This window comes from Podarcis melisellensis (assembly GCF_964234715.1).
Source record: "Podarcis melisellensis genome assembly, chromosome: 8".
Taxonomy (NCBI): Eukaryota; Metazoa; Chordata; class Lepidosauria; order Squamata; family Lacertidae; genus Podarcis; species Podarcis melisellensis.
The window spans coordinates 22,978,450-22,998,322 of NC_138540.1; the positions used below are offsets into that span (position 1 = coordinate 22,978,450).

Below are 19,873 nucleotides of genomic sequence, written 5' to 3' on the forward strand. Positions count from 1 at the left end.
CATGCTGGCTGTTCAAAGTTCTCTGGGGACCTTCAGCTGGAAGTGTCTGGGCTAAATCCATTGGACTGAGACTGTACGCTCTGAGGTAGGGTTGCTGGATTGCAACTTGGAGACCTGCCCCACAAGTGCCTCAGGAGGCGAGACACCGGCTGTCCCCATCTCCCCCAATATGTCACCAGCGGGACTGCCGTGTGCCGCATCAAGTGCAAATACAGAATCATGTGGAAGCAAGCTGCCTAGTGGCTGATCCCTAACAACACAGTTAATCCTGACTGATCACCGCTCTGGCTTTTTCCTCCGCCAGGACAATTGAGCTTGAACACTAATGGGGCAGTCATTGGCTTCTCTGTTAATCATGACAAATATTTCTTGTCTGCCCAGATTGCCCATCCCTTTCTGTATGTGTGCATGCGCCTGCTCTCGTACCACCAGATGCGCGAAGGACACTGATGCAAAGAGAGCTGGTGTTCTGTTGTTGTTGTTGCTCTTCTTCATTTTTTTATCCCCACTGTGCTAAACTATTTAATATCTGTTTGTTTCCGAGACAGCAACTGCTGCTGGCTTGATCAGAAGCTGTTGAGTGTGTTTGCCTGGGGGTAGGAGAGGGAAATGGGGAGAGCATTTCAAAGAGGCCACCATTATTAGCAATTTATGGCTGCCATCTACGCCTCGGGATTTTTTTCTAAAATGAAAAGCAGATGCAACTGGGTTCCAAGAAGCCAAGTTCAGGGAGGAGGGCCATAGCTGGGTGGAAGAGGATCTGCTTTGCATACAAAAGACGCCAGGTTCAGTCTGTAGCATCCCCAGCTGCTCCCTGTCTTGAACTCAGGAGAGCTGTCACCCAGCAATACTGAGCTAGATGCACCACTTCCTATGCGTGCGAGAGAGTTCACTGGCAAGGCTTTTGTGCCTTCTGAATCAAACCTGAGGAAGCATCGTGAGGAAGCAGCTGCCAGTAATGCTGGGGTAGCTAAGTCAGTAGAGCATGAGACCCTTCATCTCAGGGTCACGGGTTCAAGCCCCAGTGTTGGGCAAAACATTCATGTCTTGCAGCCGGTTGGTTCCTTCCAAGTCTACAATTCTATGATTCTTCCTTGGGAGAAGAGCAGTCCCCAACAGATACAACACTTGGGCCCTGATTTTTTTTTTGGGGGGGGGTGCCTTGGTGCTAATCCTTCCTCTGATTCTATTGAGGTCAAATGTCCACCATAGTCTATCCAGCGAGGACTGGCTGTGGGGCCAGGTTGGATGCTTGCACAGGAAGAGCGTGGTGTGAGCAGATGCTCTGGCTAATTGGGCTAAGTCCCTTCTGCCTTTTGTGGTGGCTCCCTCCTCTTCCTTTTGCTTCCAAGCTCACCTTTCATTCAGAGGGCGTTTCTGGCTCTCTGCTCATGAATGAAAGGAGAAGGGGGATGAATTGCTGCCTCCCATGTCTCAATCGGGATCTGCCTGTGAAAACAACATGTTTAATCTGATCTCCGATGATGTTGTTTTCTTGGTCCGTAGCTCCTGCAGGGGAAATGAAGAGCGATTTTTCATACACACCACTGCTGTTCTCTGTTTTGGTTAACGCTTAACTCTGGGCTGACCTTCTGATAATCTGCCCTTTAATTATCAGAAGGCCTTAAAAAACAAACAACAGTGAAATTGGCATGCAGTGCGAACAGAGCTCGTTGCTTTTTATTATAGGCTGCCAGAGTATTTTTGTTAATGTATCTGCATTTGCAACAGATATATCACATAAGTAGGACGGCTTTATCTAAGGCAACACAGGAACATTGGAAATGGCCTTATACTGAGCCAAACTCTTGGTCCATCTAGCTCAGTATTGTCTACACTGACTGGCAGCTGCTCTCCAGGATTCCACTCAAGAGTCCTTCTCAGAGCCAACCAGAGATACTGGAGATTGAACCTTCTGCATGCAAAGTGGATGCTCTCTCTCTCTGAGCTTTAGTCCTTCCCCAGCTGCATTATGAGCTTGTAGCTGAGGTGAGGATTTGACTCAGGGACTCCCTGTCTTTGTCATCGTGTTCAAGAGGTGAACCATAATTTCCATAAAGACCACTCCAAGAATTTCTGACATTTTTCTTTTTCTCACTCTATAGAAAATGAAAACCACTTTGCAGAATTATCTTTGTGTGTTCTCAAATGTTATTTTTTTAATAGTGACTCCCACCCCCCCACCCTCAAATACCTAGAAAGGATATTGTGGAGAATGCAAAGCAGTGACCTGGCTACCAAGCCAGTTTGCTGCATAGTAGCAAATAAGAGAGAGGGGACGGGCGGGGAAGAAATAGGAAGAGCCTGTGCTTCACCCCTCAGAAATAGTTGGAGAATTTCTCCCCCACCCTGAGAAATCCAGTGAAATGCTCCCCTCCCCATATCCTTGCCCACAAACAAGGTGGATAATTTTGAGAGGGCTTTTTGAACACAAGGTGAACCAGACCCAATATTTCTTTCTCTGCAAAGCAGTCCCCAGCAGTGATCCTCCCAAATCCAAAAGGCAGGCTAGGCTAGGGTTACCAGATGTCCCCATTTCCCGGGACAGTCCCCAGATTTGTGAATAAGTCCCCGGACAAATTCCATCCCTGGAATGTCCCCAGATTTCATCTAATGTCCCCAGGAAATGCAGCAGCAGCAGCAGTCTCTCAGCAGCCCGGAGCAGTTGGCTCTGGCTGGCTTCAGGAAGTCCCCATATGATGGTGGTGCAGAGACTCTAAGATGCAGCTTCCAGGCTGCCTCCACCTTCCCTGACCCCAGCAACTAAGCTGTGAAGGGAGGCTTCATGCTGCCTATCGGAGCAGCCTCCCAACTCCTACTCGCGTGCAAGCAGGAGCGGGGCAGGGATCTCTCAGCTGTGAAGGGAGGCTTCATGCTGCCTATCGGAGCAGCCTCCCAACTCCTACTTGCGTGCAAGCAGGAGCGGGGCAGGGATCTCTCAGCTGTGAAGGGAGGCTTCATGCTGCCTATCGGAGCAGCCTCCCAACTCCTACTCGCGTGCAAGCAGGAGCGGGGCAGGCATCTCTCAGCTGTGAAGGGAGGCTTCATGCTGCTTATCAGAGCTTGCGTGCAAGCAGGAGGGGGCAGGGATCTCTCAGGCAACGAGAAGCCTTGCTTCCCAGCTGAGGGATCCCACCCCCTCCTGCTTGCACACAAGTAGGAGTTGGGATGGGGCTGCTCTGAAAGGCAGTTCCGGATTCATTGAAAAAAATCTGGTAACCTTATGCTTATTGTGTTTGTTTCTACACAGCCAGAAGGGATGCTGAATCTATGCATGAGATCATTTGGATGGCTTAGAGCACGGGTGTCAAACACAAGGCCCGCGGGCTGAATCCGGCCCGCCAGACCTCGTCATGTGGCCTGTGTAGCCGCCACTGGCCGCCAGCCTTCACCTTTTATTCTCGCTTTTTTTTTTTGACACAAGAAAGCTGCCTCTTCAGTGCATGCGCGGCAGCCTACAAGCCAGAGAACATCTGCCCTCTAGTGGTGCCGCGGCCCCCGATGAATTTGAGTTTGACACCCCTGGCTTAGAGGATTAGAAAAATTCATGGAAGAGAAGGCTATGTTCCACTTTCACTGTCAATAAGCAGTGTGCCCATGAATGCCAGTTTTTGGAAATGGTACAGGGGGAGAGAGTGAGGTTGCATTCAAATCCTGCTTGCTTGCAGGCTTCCTATGGGCATCTGGTTGGCTACTGTGAAAACAGGATGCTGGACTAGACAGGTCTCCTTCCAGCGACTCCTGCAGCCAAGCTGGTGCCAAACAGATTGCTCTGCTTTCCTTTTCCTTTTGACCACTGAGGCTGCAAGGCAGGTCTTGGTGTCTGGGCAGCCCAGGTCCTCCCTACACACTGCCCAGGCTTGCATCCCAGAGAGTTCACTTTGGTGCGGCTAACCCTGCAGAAACAATGTGGGAGGCAGCAGTTATGAGTTACCTGTCTCTGCAGCCACAGCAGGTGCTGTGATTCTCCAGCGGTTTGACTTCACCCTGGATGCAAACTCTGTTGTCTCTCGAGACAGGCAGGTGCCAGCAGCAGCAACAACAACAACAACAAAGACACTGTCCTTCTCCCCCCTTCCTCCCCCCAAGCAAACTGGATGTCGACAGACAGCCCTGAATTTCTTAGCACTTGAAGAAGGGAGAGTGCGTTCCCCTTTGCCAACAGAACCACTTCACTCACATTCCTGGATACAGTTCTCCCTGTTGTGATGTTCCACTGGTAGAACATCAGCCCAGTCTTGCACATGCTTACATCTTGCTGTCATTCTACCACTCGAGAAACAAAAGGGTGTGTGTGTGTGTGTGTGTGTGTGTGTGTGTGAATCAGGCTTTGTTCATTCATTACTTTCGCTTCGGTGCTCAAATTTAAGCCCCGGAATGTCACAGTGGATTACAGCTTCTGAATATTCTCTGCTGCTGCTCCCTTGATGGCCAGCCTACATTCCATATGCCTCTTGAGTTGAGTTGTATAACTCTCTGACGTCTCGGAGGCCTGCACAGGAGGGAGAGAAACATCCAGGCATATCCAAGTCCTTGCTTTTAATCTCTGCACCTGAGCGACAAAGCATAAAGATCACCTGCCATTTGCTTGGATGTTAGTTAATAAGCTGTTGAGATGAGGTCTGGAGCCTTCCTGAGTCTGTTAAGAAGCTAATTCTGGATGAAAGGTGGGGGCTGGAGGGGATTGCTTCTAATCCCACAATCAAAATCCTTATAGGCTTGTTAAGATATGAGTTTACCAACAGCTGTTGCCTCGAGAGATCTTGAAAGGCTTGTCTACGTTCAGACACTCAGGTAGGGAAGGGGGATAGATTAGATTGATTTCACATTTAAAGGTGAGCCTCTATGATCTGCGCTTTCTGAAACAATACGAGAACAAAAACACAGCCACCCCTAAAAAAAATTGCAATGCTCAGAATTTTTCAGTACAGTTATCTGGCCCTGCAATATGCTCAGAAATGTATATACTAGGGTAAAGTGTCCATACAAATGTGATTTGTATGCATTGCGTTAAGGGAAAGATCTTGCAGAAATACTGGGAAAAATTGCACACAGAAAAATGCATATTAGGAGAAATTTGCACTAAAATGTCGATGAATTTCCCTGAGGACTATTAAAAATTGCACACTGAGGTGGTAATGCAGAGAACTGAAGATCAGAGAGGTGAGAAACTGGGGGAAACAAAAAATGGGCAGACTCATCCATTCCTCCCCTCAGGCAGTTACTGGGGGGCTCTAGAATTCCTGGTCTGGACCCCAACTTATGCCTTCCCTTTAAACAGTTTTCTGTACTCCAGTCAGTGGCAGGCAGGTAGTTCTAGAGGGAGCTGCTATTTGCATTTCCCACAATGCCGTGGAGCAGTGCAATACCTGGGGAATTGTAGGAAATTAAAATGGCAGCTTCCAGATGCCCTGCCAACATTAGGATACTATTGTTTCCAAGAAACCCCACTAGGTCTCCTCTAGCAGATGGAAAGCGTGACTTTTATGACCCCTGGTGTGGATTAGTCCTGGAGTACAGAGAGGTGATATGATAGCCATCTTCAAATATTGGAAGGGCTGTCAAAGGGAAGATGGCTCCAGCTTGTTTTCTGCTACTCAAGAGAGTAAGACCCGAACCAATGGATTCAAATGACAAGGAGATTCTGGTTAAGCATTAGGAAGAACTTCATGATGGAAAAAGCTGTTTGACAGTGGAACTGGCTCCCTTAGAAGGTGGTGGACTCTCCTTCAGTAGAGGTTTTAAAGCAGAAGTTGAATGGGCATCTGTCAGGGATGCTTCAGTGTTGATTTCTGCATTGCAAAGGGGTTATACTAGATGTCCCTTGGGGTTCCTTCCAGCTTCACAGTGCTATGATTATAAGTCATTAAAGAAGGAAGGAAGGGAGGGAAAAAGAAAGAAAGAAAGAAAGAAAGAAAGAAAGAAAGAAAGAAAGAAAGAAAGAAAGAAAGAATCTCCAATGTACTTCTTTAGGTAAGTGACAGTTTCAAGGAAACCTCAGCCATAGCCCCATATTGATTTTGGGCCATTTCCAGTTGTGCAGTCATTTCAACCAGACACCTGGAATCGACTCGGAAGAAGCTCCAGTCCCTGAAACTGGCAAACATCATCTGTTCTCTCTACCCCTCCCACACTTGAGTTTTCACTCTCAGCTCTAAATTTCATGTATGAAGCATTGCAAATTGAACGGCACAGACGAACGCCATGCTTTTCAGCAGATTCACTTCACTCAATTCACCTGCAAGGCGTCATGTTCTAAGTAATCGAGTGACGACAAATCAAATGCAGTTTGTGCTTGTGTGAACAAACCGCTCTGGGAGAGCCCAGCAGTCTTGATGGATTTATTTCACAGAGAGCGAGAGAGAAAGAAAGAAAGGGTGAAGGATTGGCTGCCTTTGTCACTGGGGCTCAGCTGTCTCTGTGATGGAGTGCTGCCCTCTAGAGGAGTTATGATTCACGGGCCCCAAAGACTCTCATTCATTTAATTCTGTGTGGGGGTTTTTTTCATCAGTACAGCTGATTCACAGCACTTGTTCATTTTTTTTTTAATGTATTGAAGTCAACATGAGTCTACTCCTTCCGTGTCCTGGTTCCCAGCCAGGTTGGCACCATGGAACCCATGACATTCAGTGACATGTTACAGGAACATGTTATTGTGAACAAGTCCTGTTCAGGGTCTGTGTGTGTGTGTGTGTGTGTGTGTGTGTGAGAGAGAGAGAGAGAGAGAGAGAGAGAGAGAGAGAGAGAGAGAGAGTAATATATTCGATTACCTATTATAATTGCCTTTAGTTCATGTTTTAACATATTTATTTTGAAAAAATGTACAATTCATATTTATCATAGTGATACCCAAGTATTTAACTTTTTTTTCCAATTTGAAGCCCTGTTTTCTCCAGCAAAACCTTCTGGTTTTCTGTTGTCATATTCTTTGTTAAAATTTTCAATTTCTGGTGGTTCGTATTAAAACCTGCTAATGTACTGAAGTCATTTAGTTTGTCCGTAAGAGTTCCTGCTCCCTGCAATGGCCTTTCCAGAGTTAACATTGTCATCAGCATATGCTCTTAGTTTCTTTTTTAATCTTTATTGCCACAATCCTCTCATCTTGCCTAATATCTCTAAGCAACACTTCTAGGACCAGAATGAAAAGTAGCAAGATAATGGACATCCTTGCCTTGTTCCCTTCTGTAAATCCAGTTGGGGGAAGATAGCTCTCAGACCTCTTCTTCCACCACCCCAGCCTCCCATTATCCTCAGATTCCCCTGTAGCTACACAGCCACGCAAGGCCATGTGGCTGCAGAGTTGGCTGTAGGCCCTTGTCAGACAGCATCCCTGGGGAACAGGGCTGGAGCCACTGGGGGGAAGGCCCTGTCAACCTTCTCAAGATTTTCTGGGACAACAACTTCCCTTTCTCAGTTCTCAGGCCCCCCTGGGGTCTTTCTTTGCTTGGCCTGGGCTTGGTTCTACTTGACCTGACCTGACCCTTGCTTCTGCTTTCCCTCTGAGCCCCAGGAGAACAAGATAATGCTTTCTCTTCAGAGCTCATTGTAAGATAAATTGCCCTTTGTCCTCACAACATCCCTGTGATGTAGGTTAGGCTCACTTGCTGCAGAGCTGGTGTGGTGCTGTGGGTGCAGTGCCAGACTAGGACTTGGGAGAACAGGGTTCAAATCCTAACTCGGCCATGAAGCTCACTGAGTGACCTTGGGGCCAGTCACTGCCTCTCAGCCCAACCTACCTCACAGGGTTGTTGTGAGGATAATCTGGGGAAGAGGAGAACCTTGTAGAAAAAGGTGGGGTACAAAATGCAATAAATAAAAATAAACAAAATGCCAGGGGTCATCTGGTGAGCATTGTGGGGGCATGAATGCTTATAATGATAATATATTATTTATACCCTGCCCATCTGGCTGGGTTTCTCCAGCCACTCTGGGCGGCTTCCAACAGAATATTAAAATACAATAAGCTATTAAACATTAAAAGCTTCCCTAAACAGGGCTGCCTTCAGATGTCTTCTAAAAATCTGTTAGTTGTTTTCATCTTTGACATCTGGTGGGAGGGTCTTCCACAGGGCAGGTGCCACTACCAAGAAGGCCTTCTGCCTGGTTCCCTGTAACTTGGTTTCTCGCAGCGAGGGAACCACCAGAAGGCCCTCGGCACCGGACCTCAGCGTCCGGGCAGAACAATGGGGGTGGAGACACTCCTTCAGATATACTGGACCGAGGCAGTTTAGGGCTTTAAAGGTCAGCACCTTAGCCTTCCCAGCCCTAGTCTGCTCATGACACCAGGGATTGAGAGGCTTATATGAGCAACTTTTTGAAAACAAAACTAGAACCCCAAGATTCTAGGTTGAAATAGTGGCTCAGGTGCAAATTGATGGCTAAAGTAGAACAAAGAAAGCTGCCATTTACCAGGTCAGGCCATTGGTCAATCCAGCTAAGGATTGTCTGCCCTGGTGGACAGCTGCTCTCCTCCATGGTTTCAGTTTGGGAACACTCCCAGCCTTACCAGAAGATGTTGGGGGTGGAAGCTGAAGTCTTCCGCCTGAAGTGTTAAGAAACCTGCCATTGTGACATGGGCAGAAGCAGTTGTCTACCACACACCAGGAGCCACACACTGGGGTGACCTGCATATGCAAAAAACAAATCTACATTAGAGTTGCAAAAGAACTGCATCTCTTAACACTAGAACTGGCCAGCAGAGTTCCATACAGACTTGGTGAAAGGCAGCCAGGTCATATTCACCTTTTGCATCCAAGGAATGCCGGGAGACAAATGTTTAGCAGAAAACTAATTTGGTTGTACTGCAAAATGGCTTGTCAGGTTGCCAAAGGCTGTTCTACCGACTTATGCACAGCACCGCACTGGCACTCAGTATTCCAACCCCCTCCCAAAACATGCCCTTAATTTGCTGCCTTTAATTTACATGAGAAATTTCCTCTCCGTGATGAAAATTGTCCCCTTCCTATGAATCAACTAAAGCTCTGGTTGCTTAGTCTATCAATTATAACGATGGAAACTTGCTGTCCTTTTAAAGCAGGGCTACGAAAGCTGGTCTTCCAGGTGATGCTTTTGCTTCCATCAGTCCCAGCCAGCGGGGCTGATGCTCAAGGATCATGATGGTCATTGCAGTCCAGCAAACATCTGGAGGGTCACTGGTTCCCTATTCCTGTTTTAGAGTGTCCCCTCTGCCCAATCACACGAACTTAATTGATGCAAATCTTCCGAAACATTTCCTAGGGATATTGAGTGCTGTTTTTAAATGGCCTGGGCTCCCAAGCAACTGGGTGTAAGGTTGCAAGTTGGGGTACCGGTGTGTAGTAGCTAGATCAGAGACCAATAAAGCTGGCACATCTCATGAGGCAGATCCAAAGCATTAGTGTTTAAGCTGCCTCCCCAGGCCCCCAGCAGAAAGAGAGATGTGGAATCTCTTAGGGTCTTGGGCCACATTCAAGAGCAGAGGATACCTTCTTCTTGCCTTGGAAAGCGTAGTTGTTAAGAGTGTCTGGCTAGGATTGGGGAGACCCAGGTCCCAACCTCCTCTCAGACATGATATGTAGGACAGCCACTGCTTCTCTGCCTTAGGATAAGAATAGAGGAGGAGAGAGACTATGTATGCTGCCCTGGACTTCTTGGAGGGAAAGCTGAGAAATAAATGTCATAAATAAATAACTGGCCTCCAGTTAATTTCCACTCTGAGAGACAGGGAGGGATGAGTAGCTATCCTGGCCCTGAAGGCTAAAGCATATGGGCTACTATCCTTAAGAGGGTGGCTATTTGCAGATTTCTTCTTTTTTTTCTTTTAAAGTTACACTGTCCATGTAGGCTTTCCTTCAGCTAGGCCCCCTAGGAATGGACCCTGCCTGCTCCCTGGTTCAATCTGAAGCAGGCTTGCTAGTATTATTCCCTGACCTGATTCTTGGTGGCAATTGTTAACAAGGCAGAACAGCTGAGTAATATCTCATCTCGTACTGATTTCCTCTTAGCTCTTTTCATTGTTTATGAAGATGCAGGAACACATTTCTTTCCACTGATGTCCATTTAGGGTAGAGCTCTTTTCCTCTCTGTATCTTCAATAATGATGTTTTGATTAGCACCAGGTTGTTTATCTCCCTCCCCCCTTTAATGGCACCCATTCCATCCAGGGGATAATCTGTCACCAAAAATGAATAATGCAACGTGGCAAGCTTTAGAAATGGAAATGGGGCGGGCTGAGAACGCAGTCTTTAGTAGCTGACTTTGTTGGATTTTTATTAGCTTTCTTTCCAAATTGTTTATTAATGACTCTGGCTTCCATAGCCGAATGCTCACAGTTAATGAGGAGGCCAGGTGAGTGAGATTTCTGAGAGGCGCGGAGCTTCCATTGGTTGCTGGCATGAGGCGACTAGAGCATAAAAGGCACACAGGTGATTTCTGCCTCCCTTACACAGTGCCAGCAATCTTGTTTTCCATAATAAAATGAAGCACTTTTTAATAACCAGGAGGTTTCATATGAAAATATCTCTCTTTTTTTAATTCCACACCCCCTGTCCCCTGGACTCGCGTATATGTAAATATCATAATGTGTTGTTTCTAAAGATGTACTAAGCCTGCCACACTCAGAACAGCTCAACTCATAAGTGCTCCTGGTCTCTTTCCCAGAGCTTTTAACCAGCCGCCGGGGGCTTCAGGAAAGCTGTTGTATGCAAAATGCATTGCAGAGGTTTTGCTGACGTACATTTAAAACAGGACTTATGGGAACCTGTGGCCCTCTGGAAACTTTTGCTGGACTCCAACTCCCATCACCACCAGCACCACCAGCAAACATAGTCAAATAGTTGGAGACTGAAGGAATTGTAGTCCAGAAATTTCTGGAACGTCATGGGTTCCTTGTGAGTTCCTATTTCTTGGCAGACCACAACAAAACTGTTACAAGCAAGGATGCCATCTTTGCAGTAGCAACTCGAAAAAACCCACCAGAGTTTTCTACAGATGTCAGCAAAGACAACAGTTTTTAGACATTGTTGTTAATCTCAGTTTGTACTGATCGTTATTAGTGATATATATATATATATATATATATATATATATATATATATATGCAGGTTTTGGTGTCCTCGGGTGTCTTCCCGTGTAAAAGTTGGGGTGTCTAGGCGACGTTTCGACGAGGTCTCACTCGTCATCTTCAGGCTGGTGCTTTCGGCTTCTTGTTACTGGAACAGAGCAGGATCTCAGTGTTTGAGTTCCTATAAATACTGTTGAGGGGGTGTGGTGTATAGCCTCCAATGTTCTGGGCAGAGAGGAAGTTCCCAGGCTAGTGTGCCTTTTCTTCTTTTGTTCCTTAATTACTTGAGGGATATCTTGAGTGATTTCTTGAGTGATATCCTGAGTACCACTTAGGTGGGTCATTAGGTGTGGATTAGTTGCTAAAGTCTTTGTGTCTTGACCTCTTGAACTTTGTGAAGAGTTTTTCTGAGAAGATGGCTGTACTGCACTTAGTTGTGCTCTGGCTTGGCTTCGTGTATAGGGGCGAGCTGTGGTTTTGTGGCCTGTGTCAGCCAGATCTGTGTAGGGATTGCAGGGGGGTGCAGCATCCGGAGGTGCCACCATGGTTTGGCTACTGGATGGTGTGTGTAATTTATCTGTGGAGAGGGTCTGGGTTTGGGTCTGGTGTGGTTGATTGGTGATGGCGTTCTGTGTGCCTCTGGATCTGGTGTCAGTTTTTGTGGGGAGGGCTAATTTCCAGATGTCTGGCAAGCGGGATGTGTCGTCACGCTTGTTCATGTTGTGAGGGTGTTTCTCTATCTCGATGGCTTCCATGATTATTCTCTTGTGGGGATGTTCCATGTTAAAGAGCAATTTGGAATCTGCAAAATTAATTTCGTGTCCTGTTTCTTTCATGTGTTGGAAAAGAGAGGAAGTTTTTTCTTCTTTTTTGACGGCATTCTTGTGTTCTGCGATACGTGCATTTATTCGTCTGTTTGTTTGTCCAATGTACGTGGCTGGGCAGACTTTGCAGGGTATTTCATAGACCCCTTGGTTTTCCAACTGGATTTTATCCTTGGGGTTTCTGAGGAGAAACCCTCTCTGCCCAGAACATTGGAGGCTATACACCACACCCCCTCAACAGTATTTATAGGAACTCAAACACTGAGATCCTGCTCTGTTCCAGTAACAAGAAGCCGAAAGCACCAGCCTGAAGATGACGAGTGAGACCTCGTCGAAACGTCGCCTAGACACCCCAACTTTTACACGGGAAGACACCCGAGGACACCAAAACCTGCATTCCTGTACCCGTGAAAATCTACGAAAGCATATATATATATATATATATATATATATATATATATATATATATATTATTAGTGATGTTATTAGCATTAAATTTTGTCTCTGCTTCTTTTGTGCTTATCCTAGCAAGCATCCAGATTTGCTACTGATTTGTGCTTGTACCAATTTCTGGTGTTTGCTAGGCGCTGTAGCTTTTGCCCATTTGCTATACAGGGTTGTTGTGAGGATAAAAAGCTGGTATAAACTGACCTGAGCTTCCTAAAGGAAAGGTAGAATAAAATAGCATTCTATTTTTTTTTTCCAAAAAAAGAAAAAATATATATTAAAAGATGACTAGGGAGGTATTCTTTCTGTAGGAGACATACTACCTAATGAAATGGCACTTTTGTTCTCTGGTACCAGGAAGCATCTGAAAGTCCGAAATGCTATGCAAGGATGTTTAAAACAGTGTATTCTGTGTACATCTGTCAGGCTGTCCACCTGCCTTCCTGTCAGTCTGTCTCGTCATTGACAGTCTTGCATGTTGTCCTTCTTTGCTATTGTAGAACAAACATGAGGAGGATGTGGAATCCGGGGAGGATGCTGTCATCAACAAACGCCACAACCGATCGCTGATGGGGAGTTTTTCCAAGCGCAAGGTTATTCATTTATTCATAGGAATAGACACAAATTACCCTGCTTTCCCTGCAAAAGTCCAAACATCCAAACCATTTAAAAATTTAGAACAGAAAGGGGCAACCAGTAAGGGATCACATAGTGAATATGACATCACAGTGCTATGCAGACTGTCATGGTTGTCTAGGCTGCACCCTTCATTTTCTCTGAAGCACCCTTTCTTTAGATTGAAACTGACATGAGACTGATGCACATTCTAAAGTAACACCAATGTGGACCTCAAAAGCTACATTTAAGAGCAGGGCTGTGCTGAGTGTTCCCCCCTCCATGTTTATTTTTGCCCAGAGGGGAGAGAGATAAAGTTCTGAGAACCGCTTACATTTTTATGGGAAAGGTTTTGAGGCGCAAATGTTGCCATTATTTTTTTTTGTGCTGCTGTGGTGCCATTTTTTTCCTTCCCAGAGTGCCCCCAGGCAATCAGGGATCACATAAGGAACATGATGGGCTCCCTGTTTGTCCCTTTTGAAATTTGCCCCACATGAAAGCAGGGAATTTTTGGGGGGAGGGGCACCTGTATGGAAACTTCCAAAGTGGTTGTACAAACCATGACCCTACCGGCAGTGTGGTACCCTATCACTTTAAGCAGCTGTATATTCCCCCAAATAATCCTGGGAACTGTAGTTTGTTGAAGGCACTGAGAGCTGAGACACCTATCTCTCCCCCCCCCCCCCCGCTTAGAGAGCTACAGTTACTAGTAGGGCTGGCCCACTCACAGGGCAAGGTGAGGCAACTGCCTCAGGCAGCAAGATCCACAAGACACCATAGCCTAATGCTGAGCTTTCTTCCCACCCTGTTCCTGATGTAGATATTACCTCAGCTCTTCTTTCCTGGTGGGCAGGGGGGCATTTTGGGAATCCGCTTCAGGTGCCAAAATGTCTTGGGCTGGCTCTGATTCCTACAGTTTCCTGGGAGGGTTAAACCACTCTTGGAGGAGAATAGGGTGCTCCTAAGAACTGTCAGCAACATTAGCAAACCACAGTTGCCAGGAATCTTTGGAAGCAGTTGGTTAGAGTGTGCTGCCGATAACACCAATTCACTTCCCGTAAGGGACAGCTGCATATTTCTGCATCACAAGAGGGGCTGCACTTGATGATCCTCAGGGCTCTTCCAACTCCATGATTCAAAACTGATCTATGATTCTGTAAAATGCAAATAGGGCCAATGCTAGGTTAATTGTCTCCACAAATACTGTTATTGTTAATGTTACCTGTTGCTCGTTGTTACAGCAGTTTCAGTGTGCACTGTGTTTTAGAGTGTTTCATAAGAAGAATCTCTGCCCTAGCCTTTCTCTTTTCTTCAACACAATTTTATATACCAGAACAAAATAGCTCTAAATAGTTTGCACTAAGCCATTCAGTTAAAACACCAATAAAGCAAATTACATGACAACATTTATATTATAAACTATTATTCTAATTTAAAAAAAAATAAAAAATAGATGCACTAAAATCAGATGTCAAAAATCCACACTAAAATTACATGCCTGAATAGGCTTGCTGGAAGAAAAAAGGGGTTTTTAACAGGCTCCGAAAACAATTGTTGTTGAGTCGTTTAGTCGTGTCCGACTCTTCGTGACCCCATGGACCAGAGCACGCCGAAAACAATACAGCGCCTTATATCAGTGGCCAAAGAGTTCCAACACACCAAAAGATCAATTCTTTGCAAGTTCAAGTTGAACCACAATGTTGCCAGTACTAGTTTGAACTTGCGATCAGAATGCAAGGACCCTGTTCTTTCATTCTAATCGAATGCCTTTTACACCTCGCTCCAGTTGGTGACTCATGTTGGCCTAGTAAAACAGAAAGTAGATACCGCAAGCATGAAGTCTGCCTCTTCCCCTGGTGTACACTAAGAGAAAATCGTGCCTTCATCATACTGCCTTCCAGCTCTCTTACAAATAACAAGTGGAACCTACCACAAAACGTTGCAGTGAGGGAGTGCTGCTGTACAGGGTTTGGGACATGCCCATTTCCAGGATACTCCATTCCAACCCCCTCCCTACAACAGTCAGTTGGCATTCCAGGCCCACTGAGCATGCTCAGTCCTCATTGGGTGGCTTTGAGGGTGGGGTAGAGATCTTCCTCTCAGGGTGCTCTTCCTCCTGAATATTTTTGTACTTCTGCAAACTTTGGGGCTCCCTCAAGCTTCCCAATGCCTCTCTCTTATATATGGTTGTTGTCATATGGCCGTGTAGGCAAATGGCACTCACACTGGAAAGATTCTCTCCCCGAAGCACAGTCTCTCTGAGGAGTTACCTCTGCCTTGCGGTATGTTTCCATTTGATAAGATGGGCCTCTGTATCCACACCTGGGCCTGCATGGATATATGCAAATGTCACCTGTGGCTTGCTTTAACTCTGGATGTGTCTCCCCAATTGGTGCAGAAAAAAGGAAGCAAACTGAAAAGGGCATCAAGTCTGGAAGAGGGCGAGGATGACCTTGACTGTCAAGGGAACTTAGCCAGAGGCTCAGTACATTACAGCAAGTAAGTGGCAATGCCCTTTCTTTGAACAGATACATGTGCAGAATGACTTTGCCTAAATGGACTGGTTTCTTGATCAAGTCTAACCGGATGGGACAGAGACAGTGAAATGGAATGGGTTTAAGGCGGGGTGTGTGTGTGATGCTTGTAGGCCTTGTGACTGCAGATAATTTTTAAAACATACAGACCTAGGGGGGCAGAAAGCTCAGGATTTTCTGAGCCAGAGCTCAAGTCTGGAGCATCGAGAGTAAAACATGACTTCCCACATGAGCAAAGGGCATTTAACTCACTACCAGCTAACCACATCCTCCTGCCATACCTGAAGGGTGGAGGATGGTCTGGAGCAGGTATAGGCAAACTCGGCCCTCCAGATGTTTTGGGACTACAACTCCCATCATCCCTAGCTGATAGGACCAGTGGTCAGGGATGATGGGAATTATAGTCCCAAAACATCTAGAGGGCCGAGTTTGCCTATGCCTAGTCTGGTCTGGAGGAAAATCTGAAGCTGCCTTAAACTGAATAAGACCATTGGTTCATCTAACTCAGCATTGTCCACACTGACTGATAGGGTTTAAGAATAGGGTGCTTCCCAGCTGCAACTGGAGATGGTGGACCTGGACCTGGAACCTTCTGCATGCACAACAAATGTTCCACCACAGAGCTCTAGCCCTTTAGCTAAGACACAGAAAGCTGCCTTATCCCGAGTCAGACCATTGGTCCATCTAGCTCTCTATTGCTTACACTAGCCTTTTCCAAACTTGGGTCTCCAGTTGTTTTCGGACTGCAATTCCCATCACCCTTGACCATTGGTCTTGCTAGCTAGGGATGATGGGAGTTGTAGTCCAGAAACAGCAGGAGACCCAAGTTCGGGAAACCCTAGTTTACACCAACTGTCAGTGGCTTCCCAGTGTTCAGGCAGAGGTCTTTCCCACTCCTAGCCTTACCTGAAGATGCTGGGGGCGGGGTTTGAACCTGGTACTTTCTGTATGCAATGTTGGTGTTTTTGTCGCTTGAGCTGCAACCAGACGAAGTATCTGGACAAGATGGAGTTCCACCATGCTTTTCTTTATTCCAATCTGTGATTAAATCTCTGGAGGCCAGATAATCCACCTACCTACTCACTCAGGGCTGATCCAAGATGTTTTGCTGCCTCTGGTGAAATACAACATGGGGCCACCTCACCCTGTTCCTCATTCAGAAGCTGACCAGATTGATAGTTGACTCTTACTTCAGCCTTGGTGGTGGGACATGGACTTCCACCATCCCGGAGAGCATCAGGCTAATTTAGGCATACACAGCTCTATCCTGCAGCACCTCGCCACCATTCCCTTCCCCCAGAATCTGCCAACTACTCATGCAAGGGCCGGCCCTGCATGTGCTTCATGGCTAGAGATGTGAGAAGGTATTATTTCTCCTTCTGCCCTGCATTTCTCACATGGAGCACAGTTTCCCTTTCACTGCACTTCATCTCCCACCCAAAACTACATCATTTCTCTTGCTGTCTGCTGTGGAGGAATTATATGAGTGGTTATGCAAGTTACACTGACTGGGATTCAACTTGTGAGTCCCAACAGTGGAAGCCATGTGCACCCCAAAATTGGCTTGGGGTGTCAAATGGGAGAACTCCTGGAACAGGAAAAGGGGGGAATCGATCCATCTAGCAAGCTGCAAATGCTAGCCATGACAGAACAATTGCTTTATGATGTTAAATTTCCTCCCGTCGCCAGTATTTTGTTCCAGTCCATTAATTTCAGTGCAAAGGAAACACAACGCAAATGGAGGGCAGGGGGACATAATCAATTACATATCATTTGCAGATTGAAAGCAACAGCAGCAGCAAATACCGATTGTATTTGCGGGATTGATTTCCATTCTGAACCTAGGGCGAAGGAATGAATATTGGCAATTTCCATTCCTGTTTCTCCAACATCCCTATCCATGATTGAAGTGGACTGGTTTGTGCAAATGCACACAGATTGCCCCATCCGCAAAACTCCAGACACAAAGTATACCTTCTTGTGGTCATTCCCAGTCAGAGTAGACCGTACTCAGCCAGATGAACTGAATTGGTGCATAGTAGCTCTTCAAACACCCATTATGAGCGCCTGTAGCTGAGCGACAGAGCACATGATTTTTTGTGCAGAAAGTCTCAGGTGCTGTTTGGTGCTAAAGTTTAATCAGAACAGCTCAGAGTTGATGTGTTCTATTTCCAACCTATTGTTTCACCAACTCCCACACACGTTGCCTTCTCCTACAGTCCTTTGTTTGCTTGTTTCTTGTTGCTGCTGAGTATTTCTGTTCTCTTAATTCCCAAAACCCCCTGGATCAGAACTGACGAGCACAATGTGCTTTGTTCCCATAGAACAAACCGACAGAAGAAAACCATGAAATTATCCCGAGCGCTCTCCGACCTGGTGAAATACACTAAATCCGTTGGGATTCATGACGTAGAATCTGAAGGTAGGTGGCCTGTTATAAAGACAAAATAAGAAGGGAAACTGTGGGTAACCTTGCAGGTATACACTGCAGTCCTGTGCACCTTTGTCTAGAAGCAGGGACGGGGAAGAAGGCCTCAGTTTCTGTTCCACTCTGTATTCATCACATGCAGCCCTGTTTCTGTTCTGCTGCAGTTCATCTTCCACCCAAAACTATGTTATTCATCTCTGTCTGCTGTGGCAGAATTATGTAACAAGTATAATTTACATTGTTGTTATGTTACTCCACCACATTCATTTTAGTGTAAAGGAAATGCAATGCAAATATGTAGTCCCTTATGATCTGAAAGCAGAAAAATCAGTGAATGCCGGTCGTATTTGTTAAATAACTAAAAGAGGCAATGCACTCTCCCTGCCTTCGTTCCAGTCTCTTCCAGTTGGCAAGTCTCCTCTTTCAGCGAAACGAAAGCTCACCAGATCCTCCAGCAAAAGCCGGCCCAGTATCTGCGCTTCAACCAACACCAGCTGTCGCGAATCTACCCTTCTTCCTATCGCGTGGACTCCAGTAATTACAACCCTCAGCCCTTCTGGAATGCTGGGTGCCAATTGGGTAAGGAGGAGCCAGAGGCAAGGCTTTGAGGAAGGAGGAAGGTAGATGGGAAAGCAGAAAAGCTTCGCTGTCAATTGGATGCCATTTTGCCTACAAAGCCTGCTGTGTTTAAGACAAAGTGGAAACTTGCTTTGAAGAAGCTTCTATTTCCATGGAACCTTCATCCAATTTGTGGGGCCAAAACTTCTCCCGGTGCACTTTTCATTGTGCGAGTAACACATAAACGGACCTGCATGGTAGCCTTTCTAGGACATGGTCACAAATGGTCACCTGTACTATGTCCCCAAATTTCAGCCAGTTGCCATGCACAGTTTTTCTTCTGGAAACAAAGACAAAATTGCCTGTGGCATAAAATGACCCTAGGTAAAGGTAAAGGGACCCCTGACCATTAGGTCCAGTCATGGCCGACTCTGGGGTTGTGGTGCTCATCTCGCTTTATTGGCCGAGGGAGCCGGTGTACAGCTTCCGGGTCATGTGGCCAGCATGACTAAGCCGCTTCTGGCGAACCAGAGCAGCGTACGGAAACGCCATTTACCTTCCTGCTGGAGCGGTACCTATTTATCTACTTGCACTTTGATGTGCTTTGGAACTGCTAGGTTGGCAGGAGCAGGGACTGAGCAACGGGAGATCACCCTGTTGCGGGGATTCGAACCGCCGACCTTCTGATTGGCAAGTCCTAGGCTCTGTGGTTTGACCCTGGGATGCATTTAATTCTTCCTTTGGGTTGCATTTGCTACCGCAGCCCCATGTTAGCAGATTGGGGTAGTAAAACACCCTACTGGCTTTTCATAGACAAATGATCAGGGAAAAGTCAAGAAATTGGCAAGTTACCTTTGACCAAAAAAAGTTACCTGCTCTGGATGGACTTGCACTCCTCTGAAGGAGCAAGTGTGTAGCTTGTGGGTCCTCCTGGATATATCTTTGTCGCTGGAGGCCCAAGTGGGCTAGTGTGTGCCTTTTGCCAGCTTTGTCTAGTTCACCAACTGCAGACATTCCTGAATAGGAACAGCATGCAGTCCATGCATTTGTAACCTCAAGGCTGGATTACTGTACTGCTCTGCATATGGGGCAGCCCTTAGGTCTGGTGCAGAATCCTCCCAGATCATAGCCTTCTGCAGGAAAATAGGTCTTAGCATAAAATTACAACATTTCCGCTAAAAATAGGAACCCGTTAAAACCTACTTGAACTTGCTTTCATGGGATGTAATTATTTCCTTGGCAATATTGAATTAAGTACTCCCTGAGTTTATTTCTATATTTGCTTGCAATTCTTGCTCTCAGATAAGATTTTAATTTTACCATTGCAGCCAAATCCCAAACTTTATTAATTGGGTGGCCTATCACTCCTTTGCAAATTTGCATGCTTTAGCATATTCCGTCTCCTCTGCTTTCTTCTGCCCTTTTC

General features: G+C 46.2%; 1 protein-coding gene across 1 annotated transcript in view; it reads left to right on the forward strand.

The window, feature by feature from the left end:
* The window catches only part of PLCH2 (phospholipase C eta 2), a 119,231-nt gene that overhangs the window by 62,209 nt on the left and 37,149 nt on the right, over positions 1-19,873 (forward strand). Inside the window, exons 12-15 of the mRNA XM_081923950.1 lie at positions 12,813-12,905; positions 15,326-15,426; positions 17,786-17,883; positions 18,286-18,468. Of these exons, the coding sequence (XP_081780076.1) occupies positions 12,813-12,905; positions 15,326-15,426; positions 17,786-17,883; positions 18,286-18,468 (475 nt within the window). The remainder of the gene's footprint in view (positions 1-12,812; positions 12,906-15,325; positions 15,427-17,785; positions 17,884-18,285; positions 18,469-19,873) is intronic.